At 37.0% G+C, this 24019-nt stretch overlaps 1 protein-coding gene across 3 annotated transcripts in view; it reads left to right on the top strand.

The window, feature by feature from the left end:
- The window catches only part of TDRD5 (tudor domain containing 5), a 97966-nt gene that overhangs the window by 13305 nt on the left and 60642 nt on the right, over nucleotides 1-24019 (top strand). For all 3 annotated transcript variants that reach the window (XM_032318538.1, XM_032318540.1, XM_032318539.1), the window contains 2 exons: nucleotides 19859-19942; nucleotides 22286-22342. In XM_032318538.1, the coding sequence (XP_032174429.1) occupies nucleotides 19859-19942; nucleotides 22286-22342 (141 nt within the window). The remainder of the gene's footprint in view (nucleotides 1-19858; nucleotides 19943-22285; nucleotides 22343-24019) is intronic.

Here is a 24019-nt window from a genome sequence, read left to right as displayed (position 1 = left end):
TTGTAATAGAGCTTGAAGTCTGGAATTATGATGCTACCAGCTTTGCTTTTCTTTTTCAACATTTCTTTGGCTATTTGGGGTATTTTCTGGTTCATACCAATTTTAGATTATTTGTTCCAGCTCTGTAAACAAAGTTGATGGTAACTTTGATAGGGATTGTATTGAATGTATAGATTGCTCTAGGTAGCATAGACATTTTCACAATATTTATTCTTCCATTTCATAATCATAGAATGCTTTCCCATTTCTTTGTGTCTTCCTCAATTTCTTTCATGAGTGTTCTATAGTTTTCCAAGTACAGATCCTTTGCCTCTTTGATTAGGTTTATTCCTAGGTTATCTTATGGTTTGGGTGCAATTGTAAATGGGATTGACTCCTTAATTTCTCTTCTGTTTCATTATTAGTGCATAGAAATGCAACTGATTTCTGTGCATTGATTTTATATCCTGCCACTTTGCTAAATTCATATATGAGTTCTAGCAATTTTGGGGTGGAGTTTTTTTGATTTTCCATATAGAGTATCAGGTCATCTGCAAAGAGTAAGAGTTTGACTTCTCTGCCTATTCGCATACCTTTTATTTCTTCTTGTTGTCTTTGTGAGGCTAGGACTTCCAGTACTATGTTGAACAACAGTGGTGATAGTGTACATCCTTACCATGTTCCTGACCTTAGGGGATAAGCTCTCAGTTTTCTCCCATTGAGAATGATATTTGCTATGGGCTTTTTGTAGATGACTTTTATGATATTGAGGTATGTTCCCTCTATCCTTATACTGTGGAGCATTTTAACCAAGAAAGGACGATGTACTTTTGTCAAATGCTTTTTCTGCATTTATTGAGAGGATCATATGGTTCTTGTCCTCTCTATTATTAAAGTAGTATGTCACATTGATTGATTTGCAAATGTTGAACCACCCTTGCAGCCCAGGAATAAATTTCATTAAGTCCTGGCGAAAAATCCTTTTAGTATGCTATTGGATCCTATTGGCTAGTATCTTGGTGAGAAATTTTGCATCCATATTCATCAGGGATACTGGTCCTTAATTCTCCATTTTGGTGGGATCTTTGGCTGGTTTTGGGATCAAGGTCATGCTGACCTCATAGAAAGAATTTGGGTTTTCCTTCCATTTCTAGATTTTGAAACAGCTTTAGAAGACTAGGTATTAATTCTTTAAATGTTTGGTAGAATTGCCTTGGGAAGCTTTCTGGCCCTGGGCTCTTATTTATTGGTAGATTTTTGGTTACTGCTTCAATTTCCTTGCTAGGTAGGGTTTGTTCAGGTTTTTTATTTCTTCCTGGTTCAGTTTTGGTAATTTATGTGTTTCCAGGAATGCATCCATTTCTTCCGGATTGTCTAATTTCTTGGCATATAGTTGCTCATAATGTGTTCTTATAATTTTTTTGTATTTCTTTGGTGTTGCTTGTGATCTCTCTTCTTTCATTCATAATTTCATTAATTTGGGTCCTTTCTCTTTTCTTTTTGATAAGTCTGGCCGGGGGTTTATCAATCTTATTAATTCTTTCATAGAACCAGCTCCTAGTTTCCTTGATGGGTTCTACTGTTCTTTTGGTTTCTATTTCATGGGTTTCTGGTCTAATCTCTATTAATTCTCTTCTGCTGGGTTTAGGTTTTATTTGGTGTTCTTTTTCCAGCTCCTTTAGGTGTGAGGTTACATTGTGCATTTGAGACCTTTCTTGTTTCTTTGAGAAACAAAGTGGTCTCAGGACCACTTTGGCTTTATCCCAAAGATTTTGAAAGGTTGTATTTTCATTTGTTTCCATGAATTTTTAAAATTCTTAATTTCCTGGTTGACCAGTTCATTCTTTGGTAGGATGTTCTTTAACCTTTATGTTTGTTTTCCTTCCAAATTGGCTCTTGTGATTGAGTTCCAGTTTCAAAGCATTGTGGTCTGAAAATATGCAGGCAATGATCCTAATCTGTTGGTACCACTTGAGACCTGATTTGTGACCCAGTATGTGATCTCTTCTGGAGAATATACCATGTACACTCGAGAAGAATGTGTATTCTCTTGCTTTAGGATAGAATGCTGTGAATGTATCTGTGAAGTCCATCTGGTCCAGTGTGTCATTCAAAGCCCTTCCTTCCTTGTTGATCTTCTGCTTTAATGATCCGTCCATTGCAGTGAGTGGGGTGGGAAAATCCTCTACTATTTTTGTATTATTGTCAATGTGTTTCTTTAATTTTGTTATTAATTGGCTTATATAATTGGCTGCTCCCGTGTTAAGGGTATAAATATTTATAATTGTTAGATCTTCTTGTTGGATAGACCCTTTAATTATGATAAAGTGTCCTTCTTCATCTCATATTAGTCTTTTGTTTAAAATCTAATTTGTCTGGTGTAAGGATTGCCAGCTTTCTTTTGATGTCTATTAGTGTGATTAATTGTTCTCTACATCTTCACTTTCAATCTGGAGGTATCTTTGGATCTAAAATGAGTCCCTTCCACACAGCGAGAGACTTTTTTATCTAATCTGATACCCTGTGTCTTTTGATTGGAGCATTTAGCCCATTTACATTCAGAGTGACTATTGAAAGATGTTAATTTAGTGCCATTGTATTACCTGTTAAGTCATTATTTCTGTATATTGTCTCTTTTATTTTCTCATATAAGTTATTTTTGGGTTTTCTCTTTTTTTAAAGGATCCCCTTTGATATTTCTTGCAGGGCTGGTTTAGCGACCACGAATTCTTTTAGTTTCTCTTTATCCTTGGGGATTTTTATCTGTCCTTCTATGCTGAATGATAGCCTTGCTGGATAAAGTATTCTTGGCTATGTGTTTTCTCATTTAGCACCCTGAATGTATCATGCCAATCCTTTCTGGCCTGCCTGGTCTCTGTGGCTAGGTCTGCTTTCAGCCTTATGTTTTTTCCTTTGTAGGTTACAGATCTTTTGTCCTGAGCTGCTATTAGTACTTTTTCTTTGTCTCTGAGACTTGTAAGCTTCACTATTATATGTTGAGGTGTTGACCTATTTTTATTGATTTTGAAAGAGATTCTCTCTGCCTCTGGGACTGAAAGCCTGTTTTCTTCTCCGGATTAGGGAAATTCTCAGTTATAATTTGCTCCAGTATACCTTTTGTCCCCCTTCCCCTTTCTCCGCTTCCTCTGGTACCCCAATTATTCTAATATTGTTTTGCTTTATGGTATCCCTTATCTCTTGAATTGTCCCCTCATGATCCAGTAGCTGTATATCTCTCTTTTTCTCAATTTCTTTACTCTCCTTCGTTTTATCTTCTATATCACCAGTTCTCTCTTCTGCCTCATTTATCCTAGCATTTAGAGCCTCCATTTTTTACTGCATCTCACTAATAGCCTTTTTTATTTCAACTTGATTAGATTTTAGTTCTTTTATTTCTTCAGAAAGGGATTCCCTGTGTCTTCTATGCTTTATTCAAGCCCAGCTAGTATCTTTATAATTGTTATTCTGAATTCTAGGCCCAGCAGCTTATATCCATATTGATTAATTCCTTGGCAGTTAATACTGCCATTTGTTTTCTTTTCTGGGGTGCATTTTTCCATCTTGCCATTCTGTCTAGAGAAGAATAAATGAACAAGAGAATAAAATACAAATATAGCGACCATCCCCATCAAAATATATACTAAAAAATCAGAAGAGATCAGAAACAAAAAAAAAAAAAAAAAAGAGAGAGAGAGAGAGAGAGAGAGAGAATATAATCCAACAGGTCAATTGAACAGAGCAGTGTACTCAGTCCTGGGTGTATTTTGGTCTGTTAGAAGAATCTAGATCCGAAAATTATAAGGAAAGAAATATATATATATAGAAAGAAAGCCAAAAATAAAGAATATATATATAAATGTAAATATAAAAATGAAAATTAAAAAAGATTTAAAGAGCTCATAAAATAAGAAAGTAGTTGAAAAGGAAAAAAAAAAATTGAAACCGAAGACTAAAGAATCATAAATAAGAGACCCCAAATCTACATACTGTTTTATCCTAGTGCTAGAGTTTTGCAGTTAGGTGTGATCACAGATGTTCCTGCTGGTCTCCTGGGGTGGGGGCTGTTGCACTGATTCTCAGGTGTCTTTGACTTCAGGCACTGCCCTTGCTAGGGGGCCAGGTTCAGTGTAGCTGCCTTTGCATTGCTCTACGTGACTTTTGTTTCTGAAGGCTTTCTGCCCCACTTTGGGGATGGATATGAAAATGGAGATGGTGATGTCCTGATCTCCAGTCCCTGGAGCTGAAAGTTTGTGCCCCCAGTCTTTAGTGCACCCTTGGGGAGAAGGGGTCAATCAGTCTTGTCTCCCTGGTTTCTGTCCATACTCTGTGTTCACCCAGACTGTGACCAAGTGTTTTTATCTCAGGCATGTGACCCTGCATTGAGTCTCCAAACTTAACAAGCTCCTGCCATGTATACTACGACTGCTCCTCCCATGGAAGGGATGAGGTTTCGCTGTGGTTCTGCCTCTTGCTGGGCCCCTGCTTGGAGAGCCATCACCCTGTCATGCCCTCATTTACGTTTTATGGCAGCATCGAACTGCAAGCCCACTCCTGGGCTCAGTGATAGCAGCTGGCTTCCCTGCTCTGATGCTTGGGAACTCTGTTGCACTCAGGCATGCCTGATCTTTCTGTGACTCCAGGGATGTTGAGACCACACTGCCCTACCTAGGATTCTGCCCATTTGGCCACCTGAGCACCTTTCAGGCAGGGACGTCCCTCACTGGAGCAGATGGCTTGAAGTTCCAATTTTGTGCTCTGCGCTTTATCACTTTCTGGTAGCTGACTCCCTTCCTCCGGGGTTTATCTTCTGATATATCTCCACACCTCCTACCTTGCAAAAAGTGGTCATTTTTCTATTAATTATAGCAATTAATTCTTTCCTTAGATTTCCAGTTGAGTTTGCAGGTGTTCAGAATGATTTGATAGCTAGCTAGCTGAATTCCAGGAACCAAATGAAATTAGGTTCCCCTCTTCCCCCACCATCTTCCTTCTCAGTTCATACAAAATGGCAGCTTAAATCGAGTTCAGAGTAAGCACATGGAAATTAAATTCAAGATATAAAAGTGCCTTACCTGTATAAGTTAAAAAAAATTAGCTTTAGTAAAAATTTACATACAATAAAATTTACCCATTTAAAATGGTACAGTTTGAGTTTTGACAATATAGCCAGTCCTGTAATCACCATCAAAATTAAGAAACTATTTCCATCATTTTTAAAAAGTTTCATTGCTGCTTTGTAATTGACCTCTTTTCTCAGCTATAGCCACAGATATAAAAACCATTGCTTTCTATGAGTTTGACTTTTCAAGAGTTTCACCTACATGGAATTAAGTAGTGTCTGGCCTTCTTAGCATGAAGCTTTTGTTTCTTTTGTTGATTGCATATCATTCTACTCTATTGATATACTTCAACTTGTTATCTACCCCCATTAGATGATATTTGGGTTGTTTCCTTTTTGGGATATTTATATATAAAGCTACTATGAACCTTTGCATATACTTGTATGACTGTGGACTTCAGTTCTCTTGAGTAAATACCTAGGAGTAGGATTGTTGGGTCATTCAGTAAGTATGTTTCACTTCATAAGAAGTTGCCAAACTATGTGATACAACACATCAATAAAAGAAAGAACAAGAACCATATGATACTCTCAATAGATGCTGAAAAAGCATTTGACAAAGTACAGCATCCCTTCCTGATCAAAACTCTTCAAAGTGTAGGGATAGAGGGCACATACCTCAATGTCATTAAAGCCATCTATGAAAAACCCACCGCAAATATCATTCTCAATGGAGAAAAACTGAAAGCTTTTCCGCTAAGGTGAGGAACACGGCAGGGATGTCCATTATCACCACTGCTATTCAACATAGTACTAGAGGTCCTAGCCTCAGCAATCAGACAACAAAAGGAAATTAAAGGCATCCAAATCGGCAAAGAAGAAGTCAAATTATCACTCTTCGCAAATGATATGATACTATATGTGGAAAACCCAAAAGACTCCACTCCAAAACTGCTAGAACTTATACAGAAATTCAGTGAAGTGTCAGGATATAAAATCAATGCACAGAAATCAGTTGCATTTCTCTACACCAACAACAAGACAGAAGAAAGAGAAATTAAGGAGTCAATCCCATTTACAATTGCACCCAAAACCATAAGATACCTGGGAATAAACCTAACCAAAGAGGCACAGAATCTATACTCAGAAAACTATGAAGTACTCATGAAAGAAATTGAGGAAGACACAGAGAAGTGGAAAAATGTTCCATGCTCCTGGATTGGAAGAATAAATATTGTGAAAATGTCTATGCTACCTAAAGCAATCTACACATTTAATGCAATTCCTATCAAAGTACCATCCATCTTTTTCAAAGAAATGGAACAAATAATTCTAAAATTATATGGAACCAGAAAAGACCTCGAATAGCCAAAGGGATATTGAAAAAGAAAGCCAAAGTTGGTGGCATCACAATTCCGGACTTCAAGCTCTATTACAAAGCTGTCATCATCAAGACAGCATGGTACTGGCACAAAAACAGGACACATAGATCAATTGGAACAGAATAGAGAGCCCAGAAATAGACCCTCAACTCTATGGTCAACTAATCTTCGACAAAGCAGGAAAGAATGTCCAATGGAAAAAGACAGCCTCTTCAATAAATGGTGTTGGGAAAATTGGACAGCCACATGCAGAAAAATGAAATTGGACCATTTCCTTACACCACACACGAAAATAGACTCAAAATGGATGAAGGACCTCAATGTGAGAAAGGAATCCATCAAAATCCTTGAGGAGAACACAGGCAGCAACCTCTTCGACCTCAGCCGCAGCAACATCTTCCTAGGAACATCGCCAAAGGCAAGGGAAGCAAGGGCAAAAATGAATTATTGGGATTTCATCAAGATCAAAAGCTTTTGCACAGCAAAGGAAACAGTTAACAAAATCAAAAGACAACTGACAGAATGGGAGAAGATATTTGCAAACGACATATCAGATAAAGGACTAGTTCCAGAATCTATAAAGAACTTAGCAAACTCAACATCCAAAGAACAAATAATCCAATCAAGAAATGGGCAGAGGACATGAACAGATATTTCTGCAAAGAAGACATCCAGATGGCCAACAGACACATGAAAAAGTGCTCCATATCACTTGGCATCAGGGAAATACAAATCAAAACCACAATGAGATATCACCTCACACCAGTCAGAATGGCTAAAATCAACAAGTCAGGAAATGACAGATGCTGGCGAGGATGCGGAGAAAGGGGAACCCTCCTACACTGTTGGTGGGAATGCAAGCTGGTGCAGCCACTCTGGAAAACAGCATGGAGGTTCCTCAAAATGTTGAAAATAGAACTGCCCTATGACCCAGCAATTGCACTACTGGGTATTTACCTTAAAGATACAAACGTAGTGATCCAAAGGGGCACGTGCACCCGAATGTTTATAGCAGCAATGTCCACAATAGCCAAACTATGGAAAGAACCTAGATGTCCATCAACAGATGAATGGATCAAGAAGATGTGGCATATATACATAATGGAATACTATGCAGCCAAGAAATCTTGCCATTTGCGACAATGTGGATGGAACTAGAGCGTATCATGCTTAGCGAAATAAGTCAAGCGGAGAAAGACAACTATCATATGATCTCCCTGATATGAGGAGGTGGTGATGCAACATGGGGGCTTAAGTGGGTAGGAGAAGAACCAATGAAACAAGATGGAATTGGGAGGGAGACAAACCATAAGTGACTCTTAATCTCACAAAACAAACTGTGGGTTGCTGGGGGGAGGGGGGTTGGGAGAAGGGGGTGGGATTATGGACATTGGGGAGGGTATGTGCTTTGGTGAGTGCTGTGAAGTGTGTAAACCTGGAGATTCACAGACCTGTACCCCTGGGGATAAAAATATGTTTATAAAAAATAAAAAATTAAAAAAAAAATAAAAGAAGTTGCCAAACTGTTTTCTGAAGTGGCTCTATGATTTTACACTCCCGTGAGCTACAAAAGAGAGTTCTAGTTGCATCTTTGTTAACATTTGGTATTGTTAATTTAAAAAATATTAGTCATTTGAATGGATATGTGGTGATATTTCATTGTGGTTTTAATTGGAATTTCTCTAACAATGAATAATTTTGGGCATCTTTTCATATGCACATTTCCTTTTGTACATCTTCTTTAAAGTGTGTCTTCACATCCTTTGCTCATTCTTAAAAATTGAGATTTGTATTGAGTTGGAAGAATTATATATGAATGTGCGTGTACAAGTCCTTTACCAGAGACATGTTTTGCAAATGCTTTCTTCTGGTCTGTGCTTACCTCATTTCCTTAGTTCTTCTTAAGTTTATTTTCCATCTCAAGTTAATTTTTTTTTAAGATTTTATTCATTTGGGGCGCCTGGGTGGCTCAGTGGGTTAAGCCGCTGCCTTCGGCTCAGGTCATGATCTCAGGGTCCTGGGATTGAGTCCCGCATCAGGCTCTCTGCTCAGCAGGGAGCCTGCTTCCTCCTCTCTCTCTCTGCCTGCCTCTCTGCCTACTTGTGATCTCTGTCAAATAAATAAATAAAATCTTAAAAAAAAAGATTTTATTCATTTATTTGACACAGAGAGAGAGAGAGAGATCACAAGTAGGCAGAGAGGCAGGCAGAGAGAGAGGGGGAAGCAGGCTCCCTGCCGAGCAGAGAGCCTGATGTGGGGCTCCATCCCAGGACCTTGAGATGATGACCTGAGCTGAAGGCAGAGGCTTAACCACTGAGCCACCCAGGCACCTCTCAAGTTAATTTTTATATAAGGTATCAATATGGATGAAAGTTTTTTTTGCAATGGATAGCTAATTCCTCTAGCACTATTTTTTGTAAAATACTGTTTTCCTCACTGAACTACCTTATTACTTTGGCACCTCTATCAAATCTATTAACCTCTTGTATGTGTAGGTTTTAGGATTCTTTATTCTGTGCATTGATTTACATGTTCTTTTGCCAATACCACACTATCTTGATTATTCTAGTTTTTTAACATCTTGAAATTACATAGTTAAGTCCTACAGCTTTCTTTTTCAAATTGTTTTTGCTACTCTAGGTTCTTTGCATTTTCAGATAAACTTAGTTTGATATAAACCAGCTTGTTAATTTCCACCAAAAATAAATATTGCCTCTTGTGATTTTCATTAGAATTACATTGGGTCTATAGGTAAGTTTGGGGAGAATTCACATCTTAACTATTGATTCATGAGCATAGTATGTTTTTCCATTTGGGTTTTTAAGTTTTCAGTACTCTTTTATAGTTTAAGTACCTAAGGCTTGCATATATTTTGTTAAGTTTTACCCTTGCATTTTTCATATTTTTGCTACCATAAAGGATATTTTCAATTTATTTTCTAATTAATTGTTGCTGGTATATAGAAAATTAATTGGACTTTTTTGTATATTGACCTTGAATTTTGTGACCTTGAATCAAGGTATCTGGTAAACTCATTTCTGTAGTTCAGATCATTCTAGTAGCTCTTTTATAGAGTTGGGATTTAAAAAAAAAGATTTATGTATTAGCAAGAGAGAGAGAGAGGGAGACAGGAAGAGAGAAGGGGAGGAGGAATGGGGCACAGGAAGAGGGAGAGGAAAAGAAATCCTCAAGCAGACTCCTGACCCTGAGCGTGGAGCCCGATGTGATTGGGGGTGGGGAGGTGGTTGATCCCAGGACCCTGAGCTCATGACCTGAGCCAAATCAAGAGTCAGATGCTTCACCGACTGAGCCACTGTGGTGCCCCAGAATTGAGATTCTCTGCATAGATCATTATATTGTCTGGGAGTAGACATTTTTACTTCCTTTTCAATCTATATGGCTTTTTCTTTCTTCTTAGGCTCTCTGGTATAATAATGCATAGAAGTTGTAAGAGTGGAAATTCTTGGCTTTTTCCTGACTGTGGGGGAAAAACATTAGTTTTTCATCATTAACTATGGTTTTAACTACCATTTTTATAAATGCCATAAACCAGGTTGAGGAAATTCCTTTCTGTTACTAGATTCTGAGATTTTCCCCATGGATGTATGTAGAAATGTTCTCCATCTATTAAGATGATTATAGGATGTGATATTGTGATTTATTATATAAAATTACATTTTTCCCTCTTTTCTGGCACATAGCTCCTAAAACCTTGCAATTTTTAAAGAGATGAAAGCTATAAAGGTGTCTTTTATTGTTAATGACGTGACTTTTGGAAAGCACCTAAGAATGGGGGCTAGTTGCCAGTTTGAGCCAACAATGTGACTAGAGAGTTAGAACTTTTTAGTTCTACCTCCAACCTCCTGAGAGAGGAGAGGGGCTGGAGATTGAATTCATTCACTAGAGGCCAGTGAATCAATCAGTTATGGTGTTGGAACAAAGCCTCCAAAAAAATCCTAATGTGTTGGATTTGGAGAGTTTCCAGGTTAATGAAGAGTAGAGATCTGGGGGGAGAGTGACATGTCTGGTGACAGTGTGGAGCTCTGTGCCTCTTCCTACATACCTGACTGTATGTATCTCCATCTGTTTCTGAGTTATATCTTTTAAAAGAATTTTTATTGATTTAAAAAAATTGAGATCACTGATATTAGTTTCAGATATTTAACATGATGCTTTGGTATGTTTATAATATGAAATGATCATAGCAGGTCTACTTAACATCCATCATCACACATATTTACAAATTATTTTTTCTTATGGTGAGAACTTTTAAGATCTAGTCTCTTAGAAATTTTCAATTATACAATATAGTGTTATTAACACTGTGTTAACTATTATATGTTACATAATTATATAATGTATATTATGTAATGTCTATTATTCTATATTATTATTACATACAGTATTAAATATAGTTGCCGTTCTGTACATTACATCCCCAGGATTTTTTTTTTAAGATTAAAAAAAAATTGATTTGACAGAGGTAGGGGTAGTGGCAGAGGGAGAGGTAGAAACAGGCTTCCCACTGAGCAGAGAGCCTGACTTGATTCCAGGACCCTAGGATCATGACCTGAGCTGAAGGCAGATGCTTAGTCAGCTGAACCACCCAGAGCACCCATCCCAGGACTTTTTATTACTGGAAATTTGTACCTCTTGACTTTCTCCACTTATTTCACCTATTCCTATACTCCTGTCCCCGAATACCATCAATGTGTTCTTACATCTATGAGTTCAAGATTTTTTGTTTTGTTTTGTTTTTTAGATTCTACATGTAAGTGAGATCATACAGTGGTGGTCTTTCTCTGACTTATTTCCCTTAGCGTAATGCCCTCAGGGTCCATCCATGTTGTCACAAATGGCAGGATTTGTTTGCTGAATAATATTCCTATGTGTTTTGAAAAAGAAAGCCAAAGTTGGTGGCATCACAATTCCGGACTTCAAGCTCTATTACAAAGCTGTCATCATCAAGACAGCATGGTACTGGCACAAAAACAGACACATAGATCAATGGAACAGAATAGAGAGCCCAGAAATAGACCCTCAACTCTATGGTCAACTAATCTTCGACAAAGCAGGAAAGAATGTCCAATGGAAAAAAGACAGCCTCTTCAATAAATGGTGTTGGGAAAATTGGACAGCCACATGCAGAAAAATGAAATTGGACCATTTCCTTACACCACACACGAAAATAGACTCAAAATGGATGAAGGACCTCAATGTGAGAAAGGAATCCATCAAAATCCTTGAGGAGAACACAGGCAGCAACCTCTTCGACCTCAGCCGCAGCAACATCTTCCTAGGAACATCGCCAAAGGCAAGGGAAGCAAGGGCAAAAATGAATTATTGGGATTTCATCAAGATCAAAAGCTTTTGCACAGCAAAGGAAACAGTTAACAAAATCAAAAGACAACTGACAGAATGGGAGAAGATATTTGCAAACGACATATCAGATAAAGGACTAGTTCCAGAATCTATAAAGAACTTAGCAAACTCAACACCCAAAGAACAAATAATCCAATCAAGAAATGGGCAGAGGACATGAACAGACATTTCTGCAAAGAAGACATCCAGATGGCCAACAGACACATGAAAAAGTGCTTCATATCACTTGGCATCAGGGAAATACAAATCAAAACCACAATGAGATATCACCTCACACCAGTCAGAATGGCTAAAATCAACAAGTCAGGAAATGACAGATGCTGGCGAGGATGCGGAGAAAGGGGAACCCTCCTACACTGTTGGTGGGAATGCAAGCTGGTGCAGCCACTCTGGAAAACAGCATGGAGGTTCCTCAAAATGTTGAAAATAGAACTGCCCTATGACCCAGCAATTGCACTACTGGGTATTTACCCTAAAGATACAAATGTAGTGACCCAAAGGGGCACGTGCACCCGAATGTTTATAGCAGCAATGTCCACAATAGCCAAACTATGGAAAGAACCTAGATGTCCATCAACAGATGAATGGATCAAGAAGATGTGGCATATATACACAATGGAATACTATGCAGCCATCAAAAGAAATGAAATCTTGCCATTTGCGACAATGTGGATGGAACTAGAGCGTATCATGCTTAGCGAAATAAGTCAAGCGGAGAAAGACAACTATCATATGATCTCCCTGATATGAGGAGGTGGTGATGCAACATGGGGGCTTAAGTGGGTAGGAGAAGAACCAATGAAACAAGATGGAATTGGGAGGGAGACAAACCATAAGTGACTCTTAATCTCACAAAACAAACTGTGGGTTGCTGGGGGGAGAGGGGTTGGGAGAAGGGGGGTGGGGTTATGGACATTGGGGAGGGTATGTGCTTTGGTGAGTGCTGTGAAGTGTGTAAACCTGGAGATTCACAGACCTGTACCCCTGGGGATAAAAATATGTTTATAAAAAATAAAAAATTTAGAATATTATAAAAAATAATATTCCTGTGTGTGTGTATATTGTACTCACCCTCTGACCTCATCACAAAAAACATCACACTGAGGGTTAGGGCTTCAACATGGGAATTTTAGGAAACACAGTTCAGTCAGTATAGTACTAACAAAGCAAAACTCAAAATGATTGAGTCCAAGTAAATTAACTGTGTAAAGCTCAACAATGAAGGATTAGTTTGCTTTGTTTTTTCTAGTGTTTGAAGTTCTTCTATCTTCCAAATTTATTGTACTGACTAAAAATTCCAGAAAAAATATTAATGATAGTACATATTTCTTTTTCAAAGACTTTAAACTCCATAAAATGGGGTGGGGAGACTCTGCCTGTAACCATCAGAACAAGGCACTATTTAGTGCACTGTTTAGGACCTTTGCTCCTGGCATGGCCTCAATGAGAGGGTAAGAGGGAAGCACAGACACTTTTTCTCTAACTGTTTTCCTTTAAGTTTCATGCAGCTCCAAGAATTCCTCATATATGCAGTCTAGCAACCACATTTCATGGCCAGTTGAAGTTTTTGCCATGGGAGCTGTTTGAATCTTGTTCCAAAGTGTGGGTTCTAATTTCTAAACTATGTACTTTAATTTGCTAGCAGGACAGACTCCATGTAATTATCAGATCCTACGTAATCCTATTTGTAAATGTACAACTTGCCATTTCTTCAGAATTATAGATTTAATGGTTTACTATGTGATCCTACTCCGAATTCTAAAGTATATATATTAGTGTAGAAAAAGAACACGTATAACACACTTAAATTATAAATTTACAGACTTTTTTATACTGTATTTTATGTTTTATGTGAACATATACTGTTTTGTAGTAAGAAAATCATGTTATTAACAAGAAGAAAAATAAATCATTTGTAAGATGATTATTAGTATTTGTTCATCTTTACCTCTAAGAGGAACAGCCAGGCGTGGTCTTTGGTATAACACCCTTTGCCCATTGCCATGCTTTGTTTCACAAAGCAAATGGTTAGAACAATTTAAACTCTGTTTTGCAAGATAGGAATAATCGTTTTACCACATTCTATTACATTTCCTTTATACTGGCTGAGAGGAAGTTTACATGGAGAGTGACAGTGTGAGTGGATGAGCACGGATTAGCCATATTTTCTAGAAATGAAGCCTCAAATAATCTGTCTGTGTGTAGTCCCAGATCACAGCTAACCATAGTGTTCCTTTACTCCATTGATAGGTCATTGCCTGTGAGAATGTTTGGTCAAGGAGCAGGGATCTGGCATTTCTGGGTTCTCTAGCCTTCATACCATCCGGAGTGCCCCCATGCTACTCTGCTCCCATCTTCCACATTAGAAAACTTCATTGTAACATACAGTGTGAGGTTTAAAGTAGGTGAACATGGAGTTCTAAAAGAAGCTCTGGTCTTAAATGAATTAAAAATCAGGGCTGGGTGTTAGTTTGCACTGAACTTTTAATTTGCGACCAAGGAGTTGATCATTCTTATGTGAATTAGGTGGTGTGCTTGGTGTTGCATGTAAGAAAAAGATGCTTTTTGCTTTTTTATTTTCCTTGATGACCTGGCCCAGCTGTCTTTTTAAGAGTATCGTGGACAAGCAAGCAACTGGGTATATTAAACAGTTACTCTCAGCAGGAGCTGTTTGTTGGGTTCATTAATGCAGTTTTGGAAGTTGTGTTCCCTGGCCAACTAAAAGGAGCTGTTCCCTATCTGTTTTCTTGTGAGTTTGGATGAAATTTTTAGTATGGCAAGGCACATTCCATACTGTCTGGTTTCTTGTCAGATGAGGTACCTAACAAGTATTTCAGCAGTCGATCTTCTATGTGTGTCAGTGCCAGTTTTGTGATCTTGATCACAAGTGTATTTATGTTTTACCATATGGTCGAAGGGCTGCAGAATATTCCTCTAAGATGTCATTTCTGTTCCTTACTGCTTTTAGCTTCGTGCCTCTTCTTTCCAAAATGCTTCCACCCTCATGTTTCCAAATACCACCCAGGTGTCTGTTTTTAAAATTGTTTCTTATTACAAAGTAATAAAGATTGATTGGAGAAGATTTGAAATACAGGAAAGCACAGAAGAAAATAAAAATCACCTATACTTTTATCACTCAGAAAAGTTAACTTTTTCTTTGAAAATTTTTATTCAAATTCCAGTGAGCATGCAGTAGTATATTAGTTTCGGGGGGTACAGTGTAGTGGTTCGGCACTTTGTATGTCACCCGGAGCTTGTCACAAGTGCACGCCTTCATCTCTATCACCCGTTTTTCCCATCCTACTATTCCTTCCCCTCTGGTGACCATCAGTTTGTTCTCTGCAGTTAAGTCTGTTTCTTGGTTTTTCTCTCTCTCTTTTCCCCCCACTTTGCTCATTGGTTTTGTTTCTTAAATTGCACAAAGGACTAAAATCATATATTTGTCTTTCTGACGGACTGATTTTGAAAGGCATACATGCACCCCAGTGTTTATAGCAGTTATTAGCTACAATAGCCAAACTATGGAAACAGCATCGATCAACTGATAATGGATAAAGAAGATATGGATAAAGAAGATACGGTGCATATATACACAATGTAATATTGCTCAACTGTAGAAAAGAAGGAAATCTTGCCATTTGCAATGACATAGATGGAGCTAAAGAGTATTATGCTAAGCGGCGCTCTCTTTCTTTCTTTTTCTTTTTAAATAAAATTAGAATCATTCTGGCCCAGGTTTGTGACCTGCTTTTTTTTTTTTTTTTTTTTAATCCTAACTGTAAGTTGTGAACATCCCGCATTAAGTATTGTAATGCAACATAATTTTTATTGGTAGTAGGATGCATGGTAATTTAACTTGTAACCTTGATTAGGCTTTAAGCCTGTTTCTAGTGTTTGTTATTAAAAATAGTCTTGTGATGAAAATCATTACTTCACAGGATAAGTTTCTGGAGCAACAATCACTGCATCAAAAAAAATTGTATTTTTAGGGACGCCTGGGTGGCTCAGTGGGATAAGCCTCTGTCTTCGGCTCAGGTCATGATCTCAGGGTCCTGGGATCGAGTCCCACATCGAGCTCTCTGCTCAGCGGGGAGCCTGCTTCCTCCTCATTCTCTCTGCTTGCCTCTTTGCCTACTTATGATCTCTGTCTGTCAAATAAATAAATAAAATCTTAAAAAAATGTATTTTTATGTATTTTATGTGGTTAGGTTGTCCTTCATTAAAGTTGTTTTAGTTAACACTTAGATAAGGTGTGTGTATGGAGAGTGCTTCTTTTTTTGTACCTTTGCTAGTACCCAGCATAGATGACCTCTCCCTCCCCACTAACCCAGGCTATTAGATCTCCCATTGCTTTCCTAATGCTTTTAAGGATATTACCCTTTCATGACACTCTGTGAGTCTTTTCATGATATTTATCATAATTGCAATTATATATTTATGATTATTTCATGTTTGTCTCCCCATACTAGACCACCAGGTTCCAGAATGGCAGTGACCATTTCTAATTTATTTACCCTGTATATCCACTGTGGAGCATATAGTATGTGTTCAGAACATTTTTGTTGAATGAATAAGTGGGCATTATTGTAAAAATAATTTTCCAGTTTGATAGGCAAGTAACTATATCTGACTAGTGTCTCTTTATTAGAGGTTAAGCTTCATGCTTTTATTGCTTAATGTTACTATTTATCAATTGCCTATTTATGTTTTTGTCCATTTTTTTGAGGAGTACCATTTTCTGACTCAAAGTTCTTGTGTCTCTTCTCTAATCCTAGAGACTCCTATTTGAATATGGTATTTTTTCTCCTGTCACTTTCCATGTTTATTTATGCCTCTGTAATATAATTTTTGTTTGATTGATTTATTATCCATTCTTTGTGTTTGCTAGGTAGGCATCTGAGACTGAATATTATTGAAATCAGTGTTGCCTCAGATTATTTCCTTGTGTCAATAACTGATTACCTTCCTTTCTCACTGCCCTTAGCCCTATAACTTCTACCCTCCAAGTATAGATATCCCCAAGATTAGCTGCACTTTAAGAAATCTTCCCTATCCCATTCAGCTTAAAGTCATCTTAATTTAGTGATCTAGCTTGAGGCAAAAAACATTTTCTTTCTTCTTGAGAAGCATTCTGTTCCTAGCTAAGAACCTATCATTTTGACATCTTAAGCCCAGGCCTGGTGACTGTTTTCTTTAAAGGGCCACATGGTAAATATTTGGGTCTTGAGGTCCAAATGGTCTCTTTTGTAAACACTCAACTCTGCCCTTGTAGTGTGACACACAGTCATGTAGGTAATGTGTAAATGAGTGAGCGTGGCATGTTCCAGTAAGATTTTATTTATGAATAAATAAATATAATTTATATTTATATAAATAAAATATATAATTTTCATGTGTCACAATATATTCATTTTATGTTTTTCCCCCTACTACTTAAAAATATTGAGACTATTCCAAGCTTACGGGCAGTACAAACACAGATGGCAAAGGCCAGGTTTGGCCCCTGCGCTGTCCTTTCCTGACCCTGTCCCAAGCCATGCTCCAGAGAGAAAAATCACATTTGTAATTTTCATCCTGTCATTACCTCTCAGTTTCCTGAACTTTTGGAATTTGTTAAAAAACAGCAAAAACCTACATCTGTGTTCCAGGGTCCTTTAGCTTTCCTCCTAAAACTTGCAGTCTTAGAGCCTGTTCCCCTGGGCCTCCTATTATTCATCCCTATCGAATCAGCAGTTCCCTTGCCTGTACTGGAATCTTTCCTAATTTCTACAGATTCCACGTTCCACCTTATAATGTCCCCTCGTCTTAGCGACCCGGTGAAGACTCCCTTCCAGAGAGTTGCAGTGGGTTCCCTGTTGGTTGTCCACCTCTCTTATATCATTTTCTGCTGATGCATTAAAATTCTGATTATGTCTCTCCCTTGCTGAAAATCTCAAGGTTTTTTTTTTTTTTTTTTTTTTTAAATATAACCAAGTAAAGCTCCTTTGTTTGGAGGTATTCTGTAGTCCTTCCTTCTCTGTTCTTCATTATTATCTCCCACTACTTCCTTAGTGCCTTCAGGCGAGTTATTTTTTCCCCCTTTTCTCCTGTGCTCATTAAGTTCCTTATGGCTTCCTTACCATTTCTACCACCCTTCAAGGCCCTTCAGAAAGGAGGCTTTCCTTGTATTTATAACCTAATGTGATAATAGATCCCTCTGCATTTCTCTCCCTCTTCAGTGATGCTCTGAGACGGCCTTAGGTTATAGCAGTTTATGCTTTTATCTCCTTTCCCTACTTAATTTCAAGTGGCTTGAGAGGAATGACACTGATGTGTCCCTTTTTTTTGGTCCCTTGCAACACCTAGCACAGTAATAATATAAGAAGTTGTTATACTGACTCTTCTCATGGGGGGAGCATGTCGGGATGTGAGGAATCCGTTCCCTTTAGATTTTCTTAGCTGTTCCCTGGGAGAGCTTTGGCGAGTTCTCTGATGGCAGATACAGAAGAATCATGAAGAACACGAGCCCAGGGCTGAGGCTTTTTGTGAAAGCTAGTGATATAATCCTAAGAATCTAGTCTCCACCCCCCATCCCCTTTTCCTGTTAATCTTACAAGATACTGAAACTGTCTTCATTTTCCAGATGAAGAAACTGACACCTGAGAGGTTATACAGTTTTTAAGTAATGACAGGCCAAGTGACAAAAAGAAAGATGAAAAAATAGAAAGTTCAGAAGGAAAAAATATTAATAATGATTCTATGTGGTAGGATTTTAGCGTAGTGTGTGTTTTTCATTATACCTTTGTGTCTTTTCTAGCATCTATTTATCTATTTTTCCCGCTTACTTTCAATATGTATATTTAAAATACATGCTTTAAATATACATGTTTAAACATTACTATCTTTATTTTTTTTTTTAATATTTTATTTATTTATTTGACAGACAGAGATCACAAGTAGGCAGAGAGGCAGGCAGAGAGAGAGAGAGAGAGAGGGAGGGAAGCAGGCTTCCCGCGGAGCAGGGAGCCCGATGCGGGGCTCGATCCCAGGACCCTGAGATCATGACCCGAGCCGAAGGCAGCAGCCCAAACCACTGAGCCACCCAGGCGCCCCAAAACGTTACTATCTTTAAGCATACATTATGACTCTTCTGCTTTAAATCATCCCATCTCAGATGTTGTGGTTTTACTGGGAGAAATGTGAATCCATGGTCTTTGATTCACTTAGGTCTCCCCTGCCATGGCTGTTTACTGGGTGGGAATGTCTTCATAGGCGCCTGCCTGTGTTTCTGGCTTATTTTTCCAGATAGTCCTGTATATCATCTTCTACCTTATTGGGACCTCTATACCTTTGGTTTGTCTCAACAAACATCCTTAGATCCCTGTTGTCTTAGCTCATGCCTCTCCTGTCTTTATTCCCTGCTTATCGCATTTGGATAGTCCTCCATCACTTCCTCACCTTATTTTTCTGTTTTCTCAACTCCCTGGACTGTCTCCCCTTTCCCTCCAACTCTAAGGACTGGGCCTTGCTGCAGAACTCAGAATACTGAAGCCATCAGATAGTTAGTTACTCCACCTTCTGACCCACATTCTGTATCCCGCCTGGTTCTTTCTTCTGTCCTGTTAGAACAGAAGAGCTTTTCCTCCCTGCCCTGGCTCACATTCTTTCCTGCCTCCCAGGACCTTCTGCCATTCAGTCCCTTCCTTGCATTTGGCATTCACTAGGCATGTGTTTAACAAACACCGAACTTTTATAAACAGAAAAAAATTAGCAAAAATCCTTTCTGGGTAAGAGTAGGAGATTGAGTAGGAGTTTGAAAAATGGAACACTCTAGAATCTGATTGTTTCAGAGAATGTTAATTACCCTGGAAACTTGCAGAGTGTTTAGTTTTATAGATTTCATCTACTCTAAATATATATTTTATATGGTATGAAATGTAACAATGCCTCTTAAGAATTTACCCATTTGATTGAAAGACATTTCCTGTGGTAGGTGTTTCCTTTTTACATATTGTTCAGATTTATCTTTGATCTTTTTCTTTTTGGATTATAACTTGAATTTTTTTTTTTTTCATAGCTGGAGAACACATTCAAATCAGTTATTGCACAGATTGGACCTGGCGGGACTATTAATCCAGAACTAAAACATAAGATACAATTTGTAAGTATTTTCTGTTTCTGGGAAATGAATAGGAATAATCAATTACACATTTAGATCTCATTTGTGGTTAAATTTTCTTTGCCTGAGAGTATTTATTTTATACTTAATATCTGATTATTTTAAATGTATTGCAAATGGAATGGCTATTCCTTTAAGATCAGAAAAAAATCACTCCTAATAATTTTTAATGTTCTCGAAATTATTTAGCAAATGGAATTCTTCCATGCTGTCTTCTTTTTTTTCTTCCTCTTACCCCCATAAATCATTGTTAGCAAACAGTTCAAGGTATTTCCAGTATCAGTTTCATATATATGGATGTCAAATATTCTAAACATTACATGGCATTCCACTCTGCCAGTGCACTATCTTTCATTTATGAGATCTGGGGTTGATTATGTTGTGGTTTCTAGCTTTGGCTATTAAAAAAATGTTACAGTTAATGTCCTTGAACATGTGTCTGGAAGCAGACTTGTCAAAGGCATTGAATAATTTAGTTTTGGTCATTAATACTTAATCGCCCTCTAAAAGATCTGAACAGATTTGTATTCCCATTGATGGTGAAATGTTACTATCCAATAATGTTTAATTTTATACCTCTTGGTTTTTATATTGAGCATCTTTTCATATGCTTAGTAGCCATTTGTATTTATTTATTTTTTAAGATTTTATTTATTTACTTGAGAGAGAGAGCACAAGAAGGGAGAGGGTGAGAGGGAGAAGCAGACTCCCTGCTGAGCAGGGAGTCCCATGCAGGACTCAGTCCTGGGACTCCAGGATCATGACCTGAGCAGAAGGCAATCGCTTAACCAACTGAGCCACCCAGGCACCCCTCCATTTATATTTCTTATGTGAATTACCTGTTCATGTCTTTGGCCTAATTTGTTGTTTTTCCTTTTTAATTTGTGAAAGCTCTTTGGCTGTTAATGTATCAGGCTAAAGGTTATGTACACTTAAAATTTGGTGGAAGCTATTCTTACCTGAATGATCAGAGTGCCTTTACGACTCTTACTCCTTTATATTATTCCATTTCAGATGTCGTGGTTTTATTGGGTGAAATGCAAAAACCCTATTTTTTCATTCAAACCCTATTTTTTTGTTTGGACATTTGGCCATGTACCCAATGATTATTTATTTAAGGATATTCAATATGATTTTTTTACAGTGACAAAAAATTAAAGAAAAGTTAAACATTCATTGGTAAAGGATTGGTTAGATTAATTACCCAAACTACACAGTATCATGAGGCTTATAAGAAAGTTTTTGTATATTTTAGTTAATTTACATGGCAGTATCTTCTTGACATATTAAAACAGATTTTATAGAATAGCATGTTTAGTATTGTCCTTTCATGTAAAATCATGTATAATGTGTGTGTCTACATGAAGAGGTTCTTAAAGGATGATTTATGAAAAGCAGCAACAACTATCTCTGGTCATAGGATTTTGGAACCATTTTAATATTTTTCTGAAGCTTGATTTAGACTTTTTAATGAAACATGTAATATTTGGAAAAATCTGGATGACACAAAGCTTTTTATACTTTGAGATAGAGTAATTTAGGAATTTTTCCTAAAAAATAGTTGGACAAGTGTGCAATATGCAAATATGAAAATAATTATAATTGTGACAATAAAACACAGGACACAGCCATAAATAGAGGATGAAGTAAGTAAATTTAGGTATATCAAATAATCTTAAAACTCTATAGCTAGTAAACATGTTGATCCATATTTACTGACATGTAGAGTTGCTTATGGTATGATAATAAAAAAACTTGTTATAGAAATGGTGACTTTATTTTTATAGTAAAGACCAGTATTTTTATGTGCATATGGGCAACAAAAACTATGATAACTTTTTCTTTGCTTAACTGAATTTTTCAAAGTTTTCTATAGTATTCATTTTCTCTTCTACCATTTAAAATGTTCGGTAGAGCATGTGACTCTCGATCTCGGGGTTGTGAGTTTGAGCCCCACACTAGGTGTTATGATTACTTAAATATAAAATATTTAAAATAAAATGCTTGAAATTATGCTGTAGAATATTTACTTTATGTAAGCTAAAGCTAACTATGTTTTCTAAAGAATTGTAGGAATTTCTGGAGAGCCTATGGCATTGCAGTACTGTGCAAGAATGATTTCTCAACTCTGGAAATGTTGGAAGCCTTTTTTTTGTTATTGTTTTTTAAAAACTGATTTTAAAAGTATTGTGACTTTTAATTAATTCACTCACTAATCTTATTTTTTTCTTTGTTATTATTTAAGTTTATAGTGTTTTTATTTTGATATTTTGTTAACCAGAATCCTAATAATGTCTATTTATATTGTATTGTATTTTCTATTAGGTAGTATCCAAGTTTCCAGAGGGTTTGCTTATTTCTAAACTGCTCAGAGAGTTTGAGGTGAGTATTTTATTTTTCATCAACCATGTTTATTTTTTAATTTTTTAGGTTTCTTTGATGTGTAGAAATTTTGTGTCTACTCCTTGGCTTCTCCAGGTCTATGTGGTACTTCAACATTTTGTTTTGCATTTTGCTATCATTTTCTTTACTAAAAGAGTTAAGAATATGGTACTTTATAAGTACCTCATTATACATAGGCTATCTTTACCATTTAATGTTACGATAATAGAATAAAAGTTGATTTTTAAGGTCTGGCAGTGCCAGGTGTCAGTGGGGATTTGGAAAAACAGAATATGTCATCCATTTCTTGTGAGACAAAACCCCTTTGGAGTTGTGAGACAAAACCCCTTTGGAGTTTTGACAGTATCAGAGTTGAAGATAAGCACCCCCAGTGGTCCAGCATTTCTACTTCTACATACATACTATAGAGACCTGCATAAGGCATATGCATCTGGTAGCAGAGACAAAAACTGGAAACAGATTAAATGACTGTCAATAGGAGAATGGATAAATAGAGATGTGATGGAATAATACATTGTAGATAAAATAAACTAGGTTTATTCTGCAACATGGATCATCATCTGTTTAGTGAAAAAATCAAGTTGCGGAATGGTAATTTAGACCCTGTCACATAGCCAGTTTAAAAAAATGGTAAGATCTGGGTAAATACTAGCTCTATGCTGGGCTCTGTTCTGAATGCTTTTCATATTGTAGTTCATTTGATTTTTCACAACAGACAGAAGCACAAGAAGTAACTTGCCTAAGGGGCAGATAGTAACAGATGGAGTCAGGATTTGAATCCCAGGTTTTGAATCCTGAATCTCAACTTCTGTGCCATGGAAACTGTCATATATATAAACAGATATAAACAGGTTTTGTGAGATACTACAGCATAATGGTTAAATACATTAGCTTCTATGTGCTGGTTTATAAATGATATCTAAAGTCAGGATAACTAACTTAGAGAGTTTTGCCAAGCTTCAATGGCTTAAAAATGAAATACTTAGAACAGTGCCTGCCACATAGTAATTGTTCAATAAATATTAACTCTCAGAAGAAAGAAAAGATTGAAAAGATAGGCATCATCCCTTGGAAATGATGGAGAAGACTTAAGTTCCCATTGTTTTAAAAATTGGAATCTTTTTGTGCCACAAAATTTTAGACTTAAAACAAAGGGTCCTGGTGACGAACCAGCAAATTAACTTACCTTATAAGGAAATTCCAGAATAAAGTCTGTAAGAGAATATGACTTATCACAAAATTTATGGGTAAAATCAGTCTCCTATGCCAGAGTCACAACTGAAAGTGAAGAGTTTTATACCACAGTCAAATGTAGCTTGTAATAACAGTTCAAGGTGTTAAGCTTGCAAGTCAGCAATCTTTGAGAAGTTAAAACCTTTTAATGTTATAGCGAAGCTCTTTGCTTTTCTTAGTAAACAGGCAGAAATTCAGCTTCATGATTAGAAGTATACAGTAAGTACAGATTTATTTTAACTTTTGTTCTAACTTATAAAAACATTTGCTTAACCCTTTATTTATCCAGTGTGATAAAAAAGCTACCTGTTTGATTTGCCCTCTTGAACTACCTGTTTGGTAGTCTGTGTTCAAAATGGCTTGTTCAGTTGTTAATTGAAGGGAAAATATTGTAGTGGCAGCATAGTTTTTGGCTTTTCCTGA

This window comes from Mustela erminea, chromosome 17 (genome assembly GCF_009829155.1).
Source record: "Mustela erminea isolate mMusErm1 chromosome 17, mMusErm1.Pri, whole genome shotgun sequence".
Lineage (NCBI taxonomy): Eukaryota > Metazoa > Chordata > Mammalia > Carnivora > Mustelidae > Mustela > Mustela erminea.
This window is presented reverse-complemented; position numbering and strand designations above follow the sequence as displayed.